The following is a 16292-nucleotide window of genomic DNA, read 5'->3' as shown; positions in this document are numbered from 1 at the left end:
TCATTTTCTTTGGAAAGCATTCTCGTGAAATTTTTGTTCACATTGATAATTTTTAACATATAATTCTTTATTTTCTTGTTGCCATGCTAAGAATTTCATAAACACTGGAAAGAATAAAATTGTCATTTAAAAATAATTATTTATTCTTATTTAATAATGGGATTATTTTCTTATAGTCTTAAAAGTGACTTCTTAAGACATAAGATATTTTGCCCAGATCTGCTTGTAATTACTGTAGATATTTGTAACCTAAGTGCCTGATATTTTCAGGCACTTATAATAATTACTTATAATAATACATAAATAATTGAAGACTAATACAATTACTTAGGCCTGGTGAAAATTAAGATTTTTATTGATCACTGTTTTATTATTTTTAAATTGCCATCACTTCTAGTTTGGCCAGAAGAAATTACAACCCAAACAAACAAAGAGTCTGGAAAATATATATATTTTTCACTTAATTGTTCTCACCTTGAAATTTTGAAGCGAACCAAGAAATCATTTTTCTTTCTGAATTGAATTAGTCTTTTTTGTTTCTCTACTAGTTTAGGAAGCTCTAAAGAAAACACAAAACAATAGAAATTAGGCAAGGAATAGCATAAGTTGGGAATTGTTATCATTTTGCTAAATTAAATGACTTCCAAAGTCTTCACACCTTTGTCCTCTCCCCAGCTCCCTAGCCTCCCTATGCTGCATGACATACACAGAATTCTCAGTTCAGTGTGAGGTCAGCTCAACTGAGGTAATAAACATCCTAAAAAGACAGTGTCTATTGCATCTGGAAAGAGTGCACATACATAGGAAAGAGGAATAAACAAAACAAAACCAAAAAAAAAACCACAAAAAAAAAAACACTGCAGAAACTAATAATAAGTACACAAAGTACACAAGTGTATTTATTACATTTTGCAAGCACTTTGTTCTACATTTCAAAAACGCCACCATCAAGCTGTTGGCACATTTATGTACAAAACAGATTAATTATAATGCCTGCTACAAAGCACTCTTTGTGAAAATACAAACTCTAATACCAGGGAAAAAAAGCCAAAAGCATCAACATCATTACATAAGTTTAAAAGACAGTTTTAAAAATCATCACAAACTGTTAAGACACAGAACTGAAACACTATAATATAGAATTTAAAGAAGCCCATTAATACTTTTGCTGAATATCTGTAATACTGCATATATCAGAAAAATGTTGAACCAGTAAGATAATCTACGTGTAAAAAAAAGGAAGCAAACCCCCAAATTAATTAAATAATACTACAGAATGCATAATCATGCCACAGATAACCCTAGTAATACCCCGCTACCTACTACAAGAACTTGTAAAATTATGGATGATGCATGACTAGTCGTTGTACAAAGATTGTTTCACTCATAAATTTTATTAGAAATGCACTTACACTGAGAAAAGATTTCACAATGGTCAAATCAGTGCACAATACTACCTAATTTTTATACACTGACAAAAATGTCTTGTCAGGCTACATCATTTTAAAAGACACTTTACAGCATTCTTGTAGCATTAGAAATAATCAAAAGAAGAGTCAAGGTTAAAACAAACACCAATTTTGGTCCAGTAATACTGATTGCTTTTTTTTTTTTTTTTATTCCTTTGATATAGGTACTTCTTATAAATGATTATGAATGAACATTTGGTTAAAATGACTTACTTCAAATAAAAACACAGATCTATCACTACACTTGGAAGGGATACATTCTAGAGTGGCCTCTGACCACACTTTAAAAAACACTACAGGTAAACCAACATAGATTGGAAGGCTGCAAGCAAAGCTATTATATTAATGGAAGCCTTTTCAAATATATCATACACATTGGAGGGATAGTTTACAGAGGTGCAATCCATTAAAATGTTTTAAAGTAGGTAAAACAACTTCGGAGGGGTTACTGTGCTTATTTCTTAATATACCACCTTCATAAAGGTAATTAATGTTCCACATTAGCATATTAAAAGTTCCAATCCAGCCACTGCTTAAATCACAAAGAGATCACTCTTCAAGAGTTCACAGTAGTTATTTCCATGAAAATTGTCTCTATACTAAGCTTTAAAAGGTAAGTCTGGTGTCACAATCTTAAAAAGGCAACTAGCCATGCATTAGTAACACTGTTTCTACGTGCTCACAACATAAACAGGAGTAATCAGAGAGAAATACCTTTTAAGTACATCAAGAAAAAAATACAATGTTAACAAAGATAAGAAGCACTTTTTTTTTTAAACCTACTCTTACAAATTTAGAAATTGCACCTTAGATTGATGAAAACATGAACCAGGGCCTGTACGAACGTGGCCGCTGATCTCCAGACGGGATTTCCAGATTTCAAGAAGAGTCATCATGATACCATCTCTGTCTATTGTTCATAATGTACAATGGTCCCTTTGAAGGTTACCTGTAGTTAAACTAGTTACCGAAATCGAAACTAAAAAGTATAAAAAGCTATTTTTCTTTCCAAAACATAAGAAATAATGCAAAAGGTGTTACGTATTAACACATGGGAAGCGGTTAAAAATCAAATAAATCTCTGCATTTGACAATGTTAGTATCTTCAATCTTACAGAATTATTAAATGAGTTGGAGAAATTTAAAAAAAAAGGTAAAGGCTGGATAGGAGCTTGTAGAAGAGATCTGATCACACCAATTTAACAAATTAGGAAATCAAGTGCTAAACAACAAGGAATTGTGTTCAGGTGAGTCATAAGTCACCCTACATATCATTGATGAGAAGCACTTCCATTTTAGTTTTCAAAAGGTTGGATGGTTGGATGGCCCTTAGTTAAACACCAATGCATCTGAATGGCAGGAGGGACAGGAAGGGTTTATTTATGTGTATGCATTGAGCCGCTCTTTGGAGCGAGTAGAGTGGATGTCATGGAGTTCTTGCTCCTCCTTCGACTTGATGTCCTCGTATTTCTGCATCCGGCAGGCATCCTTCACATAAGCCCAGTTGGCCGACAGAACCATAAGGTAGTGAACCTAATCAAAGACAGAAATAATTTATACTGGAAGTCTGTTCAGTGTCGTCAGTACACCTTGCTATCAGGAAAGAGTCAAATTATATGCTTACGTAGGATATGTGTGCTAATAAGACGGAACCAAAATCTCTGTGGTAATGAGAACAATATAAATGTTATTCCTTCTCACATCTCCGACTATATAACAGCATCTTCTCAGCTCCCTTTCTTTCAAAATCTCTTTCTCTCCTTCTTTTTCAAGTCTGGAGGAACCAAGATTGATTCTCAATCTTTATGTGATGTTTCCTGTCCATTCTGCCCTCACTTACCCAAACCAACAGACTATCCATTTCATGTTGGTGTATCTATGTTTTCCCATCTGTAACAGAAAATAGTCTCTTACACACTGTTTGAGTCTAGACAATTCTGAATTAATGGGAGGATATATTATTGCGGGCTGTGCAACAGAAAGAGGGATCGTGGAAACCCCCAAATAAATCTGTGACTTAATTGTCAAGTTAATTTTCCATAATTTTGCAGTTTCCTTTAGATTGTAAACTACAAGAGAGCAAGTATTGTGTCATATGGATTTTGTATGTTTGCATACATTCACAATAGCTAGAAGAGTGCCATCTTCACAAAGGAAGCCTCTGATCTGTCTCGAGTAACATAGTTACTCAAGTAATGAAGTTCCTGATTGGACTTGAATGCACTCAGCTAGGAGAGCACTGGTTTGTTTTGCTCTCTTTCCCTCACTCCTGGTCCATAGAGAGAGATAAAGCAGTTTTCCAAAGGATGGCTTTTGACGGGTGAATATGAAAGAGAAACTAAGTTGTTAATTATTTACTTGATCTGAGTTTTAAAGGGTGGGCAATATTTTTGTCCATAATTTAGTAAAATAGAACACTAACATTTTGATTAGCCAAGAGTACACTGAAAGACAGGAGGTAGGTTGGTTTTAGAAAAGTAAGGATAGACATCAAGAACACAGAGTCAATTCTAAATGGAGACTACTGTAATACGTTAAGGTAGTCAAGAGGCAGGAGGAAAAAAAATGACAATTTTCACATGGCAATATGGGAAAAGATGCATACCAAGAGGAATACCAAAAAGAATTTTCAGAATGTTCTGTTTCCTCTGAAATCCTGCATTTTGTGTAGTGGAAATTGTAAGCTGCATGCAAGCAAGAGCTGTGAGTTATATTCTTGTCCTCTGTCATTTTCATAGTGAAGGCTTCATGACTACATATATGGGGACTGAACAGAGGACTGAACACATGACGAAATTCACGTGGCACCTTGCTGTGTTGCTTGGAAGATATCAAGTTCTGTGGAGAATGTTTGGCAAGCAGTGGGTACTCAAAATACGTTTCACATGAATGAATATATTTTTAGATGTACAAAAACCTTCCTTTTAAAGCCTGAGAAAATATGACCCCTAAATTATTATTAAATATGTATGAGTGTAATACTGAAAAGAACTTCAGCGTCTTTCTAGTTCAGAACTGGGCACTTTCCAGTAGTCTGCAGACATTTCCTCTGGCCTTAGGGGGACACCAGCTGCCAGGCTCTTACTGTCCCTCGGCAGGTGGACAGCGGTCCCCAGGAACCTGGTGCAATGCAAGTGGACCCCTTTGGCCAGCATCTACAGAACTTCCTAATGCCTCTGAAAAATCAAATGGAGTGGATCACATTAGTCTTAGTACAAATTTTTACCATCTTTGCCTTAAATTGCAGATGATGTTTTAAATATTTTGGTAGAGAAGGATTTATCTCAATTTTCTCATCTCTAATATGGAAATACTGATGGTAGTATATTTTGAGTGTTGAAGGAGTTGGTGATGAGGTTAATGACAGTGGCTATATTATGACTATTGAATGTATTTATGTGCTTAAGCATTTGGCAGGGCTTTCAACAGGCAAGGCTTAAAGAAATATGAGCAAATAACAGTACTATTGGTACTAATATTAGTACCAGGAGCAGAAGCAGTAATTATTGTTATATTAGCCCTGTCTCCTAAAACCTTAACCATTATCAGAGCTAATGAATTGGAAACACCAATGTCAATCAGTAGTTAGATGTTATTTATGTCTTAAGGAATTTATGCTATGAGTATATTTAGATATCCAAAAGGATGTACTTAAAAGTAACATTCTAAACTCTTGTAGTTTGAAATAAAATTTATTTATAACTTAGTATCTGAGTTTATGCAAAGCACAGATTTCTTAAGAAATACACAGCATCTGAATTTCTTTTATCTTAAGATCTTTTTGATAATAGAATCATTTCAGAGTAAGCATTTTTGGGGACATTTAAGTACATTATTCATTTACACAAGTACTTTTCACTAATGTATGCCTAAAGGCCCGCATTTTTACACAGAGTTTTACATACACACATATGTAGCAAATACGAACGCATGCTTTATTACACACCTCTTCACAAAAAGTGCTTTGATAGACCTCTATACGTGAGTGTATGTTGCTTGAACAAACACAAGTCCCTAACAATTATCCATTGCATAGGAATGCGTGCTTGGAATATCACTGCCCAGAACATGTCATGCTTCTTCAGGGCATATTTTAGCACTGATTTTAGGCTGGGAATACAGAGCCTTTGCTTATTGTCTTATTGTGACCCCTCCAATTAATTAGCCAACATGATCTTATTAAGCACCTCATATTCTGAAATAAAATTCCTATGTACAGGTTTATACAGTCAATCTGAAAAGTTGAGCAATGAGCATGATACTAAATTAACAAAATGTCTGAAAACTCACTTTAGCACTGACATGGTCATTTCTGTTATTTTTAAAAATCATTTTTAGTAAAACAGAATCAAATCTCAATACATAAGTGTTTATAAAGTCACTAAAAAATAGCTGGTCTGAAATGGCTCATTAGTACCTTACCACTGATTATTCCTAGTTTTATTCTTTTTTTAAAGATTTTATTTATTTATTTATTTATTTATTTATTTATTTATTTATTTAGAGAGCAGGGGGAGGGGCAGAGGGAGAGGAGAGAAGTCTCGAGCCCACTCCCTGTTGAGCATAGAGCCAGCCCTACGCGGGGCTGGATCCCACCACCCTGAGATCATGACCTGAATGGAAATCAAGAGTTGGATGCTTAACCCACTGAGCCACCCTGGTACTCCCCTAGTTTTATTCTTTGACAAGAGAGAAAACAGTCTTATTTTTTAAAAAGTGTTCCTTTCACCAACACATTAGACAGTGTATTGGCACTATAAGGAAAGGAATTAAATAAACCCGAATTAATTCATCATCTTTGCATATTGAATTGGCTATAATATTTGTGAAGTTACTGGGAACATTCTAGAGCTCCATACTACCTTACTTTTGTATTGTTACTTTGTATACTAGGATGCAAAAATTAGGACTGGAAGATCTTGGCTGCAAAAACTATTACTGATGCTCTGAGTATTTGTCCAAGGTTGGTTTTTGGTAGTCCAGTGAGCAAACTGGACTTCACAGTGAGTTACCAAGGAACAGACAGAATCTGGAACATTGCAGGTCCTCAACACTCAGTAAAAGTCTGACTTGAAGAACTTGTTCTTAGTATTTCTGAACAAAATTAGATAAGAAAGAAATGACAGGAAACTATTGATGTCTGTGTTAAGAAGAATAAATTAATCCTTTTTCCATAAGTAACTCAATATGGCTTTTTTATGTCCTTAAATAAGGAGGAGAAAAGGATAATGGAAGTTAAGGAACTGATTAGATTACCTAGAATATCACACTGATACAAACCTATATGATCCAGAGACGATTTTTTATGCTAATAATGATCTAATATCTGAAACATGGATGAATTTACTTCTTTTTTTAATGTTCCCGATATGACTGAGTGTTCTAATCCTTAAACTGCTTACCGAGTATTATCTCTATTGTAACAATAATACTTTTTCAGGTTAAGCCTTGTTTTTCACTTATTTATTTGCCCATTGTTCCCCATTCCCCCTCTTCCCCACTTTGTATAGACTTCGGGATGGGGGATAAATGATCATTTCAACAAGTAAATCACTTTGCCCTCCAAATCGAAAAACCAAGCCTCAGAGCTCGAGGTCTTACCATAGCAATAACTGCCGCCCCAGCCCCAGCAAGTGCCACAATGAACAAGTGGAAGGTCATGTTCAGCTGCAAAGGAAACCACAAAGAATCAAAACACACATCAGAGTTACAAGCAGAAGAGAGATGAGGACTTCTGCCGTCTTACAAATAAGAACTTCGTACATCTTTAACAAAAGTGCACTTAGGATACATCCCTCACTCAATCCAAAAGCATTATTACAGTATCTTTTCTTCTGCAAATTATTTGAGTCTTTGCAACTGCATCATTTTAGTATACTTTTATTATAAAGATGAGATCGTCATGAATAACGATGGTTTTCAGTAATATTATAACTATATAAGGCTACATTATCTTTTTAAATATAACATTAAAAATGTTCAACTTTTGTGAAAATGATAATTTCTAGAAAAATATATATTTGTCATCATTTTTATTGAAACAGACAAAGTATCTCATTCATATTTATTCTCCAGTCCCCCTACATAACATCATTATGAGTAAAATTGCCTCAGAGATGAAAAGGGGAAAATTCAATATAGATTTAATTATGTATTTTTCAACTACCAAAATGAAGCTAAAATTCGGACAACATAAACAGCTTTAAAAACATTTACCTCAGTAGACTCACACATCCTCAGGAAATTCTCAGAGACGGTACAAATTTTCTTTTCCTCTCCAATTGTCACAATCCCTACATGTAGAAAATTATAGCTTAGTTATAAATGTTTTCAAGAGCCCAGAGAGAGAAAAAGAATCTTATGCTGATAAAAACTAAGCAAGTTCCATTTTATGCTATAGTATAATGGAAACATTCTCTCTTAGCTTTTATTGCTAGATAATAATTATAACCAGAATTATGAATGGAAGCTCAAAACCATTTAGCCCTCAAACAATTTACAACATTTTCGATCTGAATTCAATTGGACCCAGCCCCCAGAATCTCCACATTCAATTGTAGCCCGTTGATTGGTTTGGTCCATTAATGCAATGGTGTAGGCATCACAGTTATTTTGATAACTATGTTCCAGACTGTGCTGAAGTGTGGATCTAAATTTGTTCTGCTGGTACAAAGCTTCTGTTTGTCTATAAAAGCATATTGCCCAAAGGAGTAATTTTTCTCTGCTAATAATGAAAATGCTGTTATTAGTAGGAAAAAAATTTTAAAACCCCTGTAATTTTGCTCATGTTCCCCCTTGCTCCTGCTGGCTTACAGACCAGCATCAGAGTCACCTGGGCAATGCTCAAAAATAGGTATTTCTGGACTCCACCACGGAACTGTGAAATCAGAAACTGTGAGTGTTTGCCAGGAGTGCTGCATCTTTAACAAGCACAGAGGTGTTCCTCCGCCACGGATCTCATTTTACAGAAAAGTGATCAAGGTTAGCCTCAAATGGGTCTTGAATTTTGTTTTGAGAACTACTGAAGCATTAAACACATATACATAAAGGGGGGGAAAAAAACCCTATAAGTTCTGGGCGAACTAATACCTAAGCTTCTTGCACCGCCTTCTCTTTATTTAATGTCAGTACGTGTATCTAGTCACACATGCTCACTTTGAGGTACACGGTCAGCTCTCACTTTCTATGGAGCTGCTCCCATTCTGCCTTGACAATACTTTGTGCGATTATTTTCTTTTAAAAAAATAATCCATTTGCGGTCCATTGAATGCAGACACGCTTCTCTGTGACCTTGCCTTTCTGCCAAGACGGCGCCAGGAGGGGAGGGGGAGAAAGAAGAAGCCCCTGAGATGTGTCTCATAAACCATCATTATTGAGAAAGCTTCCTGGTGAAGGCCATGCCTCTCCACGCTGAGCAGCTACAACCCCATTCATGTGGGATACCCAGGCTCTGCACACACGTCCTTACCTGTGTCCTTGTTCACCTTTGCAGCAGAACTCCTCGAAAGCATCAACTGTGTTCGCTGTCTGCCATTCCCTTCTTTTCCAGAATCTACTTAAACCTTTTCCAGTCAGATTTTGCCTCAACCCTCCATGGAAATCAGCCATGACCTCCACATAATTAAAACCAAAGATGAATTCTCTGTCCTCCGTTCCTGGCCGGTTGGCCGTGCTGGAGGCAGATGCTGACTCCCTCTCCTTCATGCTCTTCTTCATTACATCCCCCAGTCTACGGACTCCTGTTTTTGTCTTTGGATTCTCACAGGTCCCCTCTCTCTAGGACCTCGTTCACGGGAGCTCCCAGCGTGCACACCTGTCATCTTTGTCCCCTGCCGATCTCATTGAGTCATCATCTTTGCATATTGAATTGGCAACAGCTAAAAATTAGCTAAAATTTAGCAACAGCTAAAAATTAGCAATAGCTCCTCAATCCATTCAGCCAGCCCTGTGCCTCTTTCCCGAAATCAAGACTCATATACCCAATTTCTTACCCTTGACAACTCTGTTTAGATTCCTAATAAGTCTCTAAAAATCAACATCTTCAGAAGTGAACTCTGATCTGCCTTGCCTGCCTCCCTCCCAAGCAAGCTCTTCTTTAGGCTTCCTGGCTCATGTGACAGCAAGTCAGTCTTCCCTGTGGTCCTGGCAACAACTGCATTCCTCCTTGGATCCTCTTTTTCTCTCAAACTCACATGTCCACCTATCAGGACATTCTGCAGCCCCAGTCTTCAAAGGACAGTCAGCACCAGACCACTTCTCCCCACTTCTCTCACTACCAACCCACCTGAGTCACCACTCGGTCACCTCAGGGCTATGACAAGAGCGCCAGCCAGCCTCCCTGCTTCTCCTCTTGGGGAAGTCGGTTCTCCATATGGCAGCCAGAGCAATTCTTCCTCAAGGTAAGGGGGATATTGCTTCTCTTCTGCCCAAACCTGCAAATACCCTCTACTTCCTTCAGAATAGAAGTCTCTAAATGAATGACGTCCCGCCATGCACTCAGCACGGCGTTCCATGACTCCCAGACTCCATCCTGATCCATTCTCCCTGCTTGCTCGTTCTACTTCAGCCACACTGGTCTCTCTGCTGCTTGCTGAAGAAGCCAGGCATGGAGCTGCTTTAGTAACTTTGCCTGGATCCTCCCTCCACTGTGAATATTCCGTGACCCTCATATCTTTCCAATAACGGCTATTTGGTGAAGCCTTCCTCCATCACCTTTAAAATATTGTAACCCAACCCTTCCACTCAGTCTCCAGTACTCCTGATGTTAACTACACACACACACACACACAGTTTTTATGATATAAATACCATAAACCACAAATATACATATTGCAAGTTAATTATAGTTTGTCAATCACATCTGTGTAATACGAAGCTATGAAAATGATCAAGTGCATGTAAGACGTGCTGCCGTGCAAATCCAAAAACTTGATTATTTGGATTCGTGTGTCTCTGTCAATGAATGGCCAAACTGGCCTAACCCCCAATGAAGCAAACTATTCAGATTTATTAATTTTTCTAAATATCGAGTACATTTATATATATTTATTCCACTCGATACAGAAGAGCCCTTAACTAAAATATACACAATGACATTTCCACTTTCGTAAAGACAAGTAACAAGTTAGGATTGTACAAGAGAAGCAGCAAGGAGAGCAGACAATAAGAATCTGATGCATGAGAGGAGCAGCCACGAGCTTTTTCTATAGGTTTTTTTTTTTCATGTCATTTAAGCTGGTTAAGCAGAAGTAATATATTTCTGGTTTTCTAAGAACTGGTTGTGTGTGAACTAGGAAAAACTTGCACCATGTGCACAGTTCCTATTACTTTCATCGTTAAGGCAACAAAAGCCTCTTGGAGGTTTCTGGGCAGTCGAAGCACCACTGCTCAGGGCATCAGTTCTTACGGAGGAAACTGCAAGCTAGGGGTGGAGGTAAGCAGGAGTAGGTGTAATGATACTATGATCCCTTACAGGGTGATGGGAAATTAACACCCTACTAGGAAATATGAATGCTGAATTTTCAAGTAATTTACCATTTACATTACTAGTCTTAAAGATGATAGAATGCCTGAAGTATCCTTTTCTAGCTTCTCTAGGCTACCCACATTCCTTGGCTCCTGGCCCCTTTTGTCCATCGTCAAAGTGAGTAAAATGGCATCTCTCTGAGTAAAATGTGCATTTCTTCTGAGGTCCCTCTCCCTCTGACTTCTTCTCTTCTGCCTCTTCCACTTTTAAGGACCCCTGCGATTACACAGGGCCCTCATGGGTCATCCAGGGTAATTACCCCATTTTTAGATCAGTTGATTAGTAACCTGCATTCCATCGGTAACCTAACTCCCCTTTGACAGGTAGCCTAACATAGGAATGCCTATGCGGGGGAACAGTCTAGACAAGAAAAATGTAGCCAAGATTTTACCAAATAAATTCTTGAATTATTTAACAGAAATGAATAGAGTTCACCGATTAGCCAAGCCACATGGCTAACCACACAAAAGATTTCCTACTCATAGTGTATGTATCTAGTTTCTACATTAACATAAAATGTCCTTCTGAACAGAGTAGACCAAAGTCAAAAATGCTGTTGATTGATAGCTTCAGCTCTGTCCTCTGTTCTATCTTGTGCAAATAATGCAACGTTTCTAGGTCATGGGTGTCTTCTCTAGAAAAAGCTTGATGGGCCAGGTCCATGATCTAAGTGTTTGTCAAATTTTGATTTATTTTACTTTTTTGACATGATTTTTGTCTTTCAAAATTGAGCAGTGCTGACACATAGCAGAAGCTCAACAAATATTTGTTGAAATGAAATTTTACTGAGAAGGGCTTTATGGAAATCAGATAAAAGCAAGATGCTCCTGCTACAATGTGTGGATGTGCTGGACGAGAGGGAGGGTTGGTTATAAGGCTAAAGGTGCCCCACCTACTCTGGACCACTCTCTCCCTATGGTTGGCCCTGAGGGAGTTTCATCAAATAACCAGGTTTTAACAAAGCAGTTTTAAATTCTGGATCTAGATGATATTATGGGGGGGATCAGTTTTAACATCTTCTGAAACAAATTTACTATGACAAAACCCTCATACATTCAATGTCATTAAAAAATTAAAATTGCTAGTCAAATTATTTCCTGCCTCATTTTGAAATACGGCAAACCCTAATAGGACAAATCACCGTTAAGTTCCCCGACTTTATGAGCTGCACAATGCCTCTGCTTGCCATTGGATCTGTATGACGTGGATGCATTTATCACATGCGGGGGAATGAACAGGAAGATGCAAGTAGGGACTAAGCAGGCATCCCAGACATTACATGACCAGAGTTCCCGTGATGCAGCTCAAAGATCTTAATCCCCTAAGAGCAAAGATAGCGTCTAGATGTAAGGAGACAACTTTGCAAAGTAAGGGAAATCGCTTTATAGCATGTCCTTCTCTACCCAATCACTTTTGTGATGACATTAGTAAATGTCTGTACTAATCATAATCCAGACCTGGGGGGAGTGTCGTTTTCTAAGCCGATGCCCCTTGATAACTTGATTGTGCCTGTACATCCAGGATTCTTACTGAGAGCCTATAATCTGGAAGGCAAATAAATGTCATCCAGGCAGTAGATTCTGCATGAAGGGCAAACAGAAAGACTTAATATCTCATGTAAAAGGTTGCATGACATCTGAAAAGTGCCCTCTCTTCCACATCATGGAGAAAAGTTAAATTAGAATACATCTTGATAACTATGTTGTAAATGGTGCTAAGATTCAAAGGGCAGCTTTAATCCTTGTCATGGTTTACACCTACTATAATTGTGTCCCATATAATATTTGGACAGACTGTACTAAAAAAATTGCTTGTTTATCTGAAATTGAAACTTCCCTAGGTGGCCCGTATTTTAGCTGGCAACCCTGTCTGAGAGACCAGTCACCTCTCTTCCAATTTCCACTTTTCAGATCCACAGAACAGAAGGAAGACATTGACGGGGAGGGACTGAAGTCAGAGCTAAACAGCTGTTCTCTCATGACCTCCAGCAGCTGTTGCCGACGCGTTCCCTTCCTGTGTGTATGTGGGACATGATTCCAAGACTGAAGCCTCTCCAGTGGAAGAGCTATCCATATTCCCTCTGTGGTCTTCTTGCCAGGAACTTCATCCACAGAGCAGCTCTTGCTTTTTATTAGATCAGGCAAAGGAGGTTTGGGGCTCCAGCTTATGGGATGGGGAGGAGGCCACAGCTTTGGAACATGCAGCTGGCTGGTGCTGGACTGATGCACTGCACCCCACGGTCTATCTAGAGCATGCCCACTGAGCCCCAAGCCTGCACACACCACCTACAGAAGTGTTCTCCGCTTTCCAGAAGTATCAGGAAACCTCAGAGAAAATCATAGGGAGCATTCCCAGATGTTCATGCAGTAGATTTTAATAGTCTGTGAGGAAAAAATCCGCTCAAAGATGTGGATCTCCATATCTTATGGAAATTTTGTAGCTCCCATGTTTTTTTTACAAATGATGGAATAGAATTCCAAACAGGCTGGATGAGATTAAATCCACTTCTTTGCATTTGTCTATCAGCAGCACTCGCAGGCTGATGTGTAATTACCACGGACTCTGAAACGAGACTGTTGGGGTTTGAATCCTGGCTCTGTCACCTCCTAGCTGTATAACTTGGGCAACTCATTTAACCTCTCTGTGTCATTTATGAAGAGGATAATCATAGTGTCCACCATACAGAACCGCTGTAAGGATCAAACAAGCCAACATGGACAAAACAATTAGAACAGGGTCCGTGTATCACAAGCCCACAGACACATACGAAACTATTTTTATCACGTGAGGTTTTAGCCCTAAAAAAAAAACCAAAGAGGGCTCCCGATTGGTTTAACATTCATTGATTTTGTTATTATAAAATACTAAGATTTTCTGCTTATTTTGGAAGCCAGTGAAATACATACTTCTTAGGTGATCTTCACACTAGACTTCACAAATTTTATATTTGTATGGAAGAATAAGAGTAGATACACAAGCATCATAGCAAGTCTGGACAAGAGCAAAGGAATCGGGACAAGGACATCACAATTTCATCTTGACAAGACCAGAAAAGCCAACCTGATAGCTTGTTCAAACATACACGTTTGTAGATTCATGCTGTGACATCTACCTCCAATCATCCTTCAATTCCCACGTATTTAAATTTAAAAAGGATGTCTTCAAAGTGAATACTCTGATACATTTCTCAAGTATCCACTTCTCATCAAGTCATGATGGTTCCAGCATGATCAGCAATATTTCAGAGGCAGTCACTGAGGTCAAAGAGCAATGAGGCCTCGTTTTAGTTAGAGGTCCACCTACCAAACTGACGAAGGTCCAAGCAGAGATTGGCTCCCTCCACTAAGGTGGTGTTTCGGCAAATGGTCCACAGATTGAAGTACATGTAGACGGGCAGGGAGGTGAAAGCCGTGACCCCCAGCCAGGCCAGCATGAAAAGGTATGTCAGCATGATAAACTGCAACAGAGAAAAAGTCGAGAGAGAAAACACGTAATCTACTAGAAAAGAAGAATTTTGCGACTAATTTACAAAATCCAATTTGAAGTGTTAAGTGCCCTCTTGCACAGCTTGTTATCACAACACCGTGGGAAGTGCACCACGGGAAGCTGAGAGATGCTAAATAACATGGGTTCTGTGAAGAACCTGCTGGAAACTCTCCTCATGGTAGAGGTGCCCAGCAACAAAGGAAGAAAGAATCCATCTGCCTCGTAATGTCTGTTTCATTCATGTATTTGTCTCAAAAATCTCACCTCACATTTTTTTTTTTAGACTTCAGAAAATAGTAACTGGTATATTTACAGGGGATTCTGCAAAGTTCAAACTTTGTCAATAAATTTATATTACAACTAAATGAGCACCATTCATACCATAAAGATGAAGCTACTTATGTTTATATTTAATACTATAAGTGTGGTAATTCTCAAGTCATTTTAGTATTAATGATAAAAGTGATACTTCTCCTTTTCAGTGATCTGTGAACTTTAAATCTAAAGCCTTCTTTCATGAATATTAATTTTATTTTTGCTATAGAAACATAGTAAAATGTGATTTCAAGTTTGAAAATAAAGGGTTTTGTTTTTGCTTGTCTCAGAAATATTTTTAGTATTTATAAAATGAAGAAAAAGGCTGTTAATGTGCCCAGATACAGTTGAATAAGAGACTTAGTTTCAGCATCGATTAAATGGATGTTTAGTTCAAGCGTGACTTAGATGCTGACTAGAAGACAGATGCATATCTTGGTAGATGGATGAAGAGCTGGTAAAAGATAGATAGACGTATTCATGTTGCTTCACATTACTTATCAATGATTTAATCCATATTATCTACGTACAAAATTGTCTCCATAAATATACACCTTGAATTGCCTAAGCTAACACTTGCATTAACAAATGTATTTCAGAGGTAACTGAAAAGGAACAGGTGTAAGTCACAATATCCTGAGGTTTAAGTGCAGGCTTGAATGCACACGTTGATATAAATTGATTATACCTCTCAATGTGTCACTGGATTCATTAGCGTATTTCCCACGATCACAAGAGTAATTCATTATATGAAGTGCCCACGTAGATAAACACCAACTAGAAACAGATGATAGGCAGATAGCCTCACGGGAGTTGCCACATTATTCTGTCACATGGTATTTTTAAATTTAATTTGACTTTTTATTTAAATTCAATTTAATTAACATACAGTGTATTATTAAAATTTAGTGATTCATCAGTGTGAACAAGACCCAGTGCTCATTCCACCAAGTGCCCTCCTTAGTGCCCATCACCCAGTTACCCCATCCTCCCACCCGCCTCCCCTCCAGCAACCCTCAGTTTGTCTCCTGGTGTTAAGAGTCTCTTATGGTTTGTCTCTCTCTCTCTGTTTTCATCTTATTTTTCCTTCCTTTCCCCTATGTCACATGGCATTAATGAATCATATTCAGATAGTAGAGACTGAAATCAAGATTATCCCTGAAAAGTAGCTAAAGAAGAAAATCACTACCGTAGGAACTGTTCTGCTACAGTATCTGGTTCTTCTCATTTGAACCCTGTATCTGTGAGTAAGACTATATCCTTCTCGGCCATCACTCATGTCCCTGACTGTAGGATTAACAAGTCATCTTCCAGGAAAACACAGAAAACATGAAAGAAGAAAAAAGCCAGGAGAGAGTTTTTAGAACTACATTCTTGCCCACTCTACAATGGTTGATTCATACATTTATTCATTCCTTCAATCCACAAATACTGTGTTAGCAACCATCGTGCATTAGTTCGTGCTCTATGCCCTGGTGATGCATAGGTGGGGAACT

At 38.0% G+C, this 16292-nt stretch overlaps 1 protein-coding gene across 2 annotated transcripts in view; it reads right to left on the bottom strand.

The window, feature by feature from the left end:
* Positions 1–872: 872 nt before the first annotated feature.
* Positions 873–16292, bottom strand: part of GPM6A (glycoprotein M6A) — a 323887-nt gene continuing 308467 nt past the window's right edge. For both annotated transcript variants that reach the window (XM_032413712.1, XM_032413711.1), the window contains exons 4-7: positions 14299–14452; positions 7686–7762; positions 7071–7136; positions 873–3002 (exon numbers count right to left, since the gene is read on the bottom strand). In XM_032413712.1, the coding sequence (XP_032269603.1) occupies positions 2850–3002; positions 7071–7136; positions 7686–7762; positions 14299–14452 (450 nt within the window). In that variant the 3' untranslated portion in view covers positions 873–2849. The remainder of the gene's footprint in view (positions 3003–7070; positions 7137–7685; positions 7763–14298; positions 14453–16292) is intronic.

This window comes from Phoca vitulina, unplaced genomic scaffold, assembly GCF_004348235.1.
Source record: "Phoca vitulina isolate PV1807 unplaced genomic scaffold, GSC_HSeal_1.0 scaffold15, whole genome shotgun sequence".
NCBI classification, from domain to species: Eukaryota; Metazoa; Chordata; class Mammalia; order Carnivora; family Phocidae; genus Phoca; species Phoca vitulina.
This window is presented reverse-complemented; position numbering and strand designations above follow the sequence as displayed.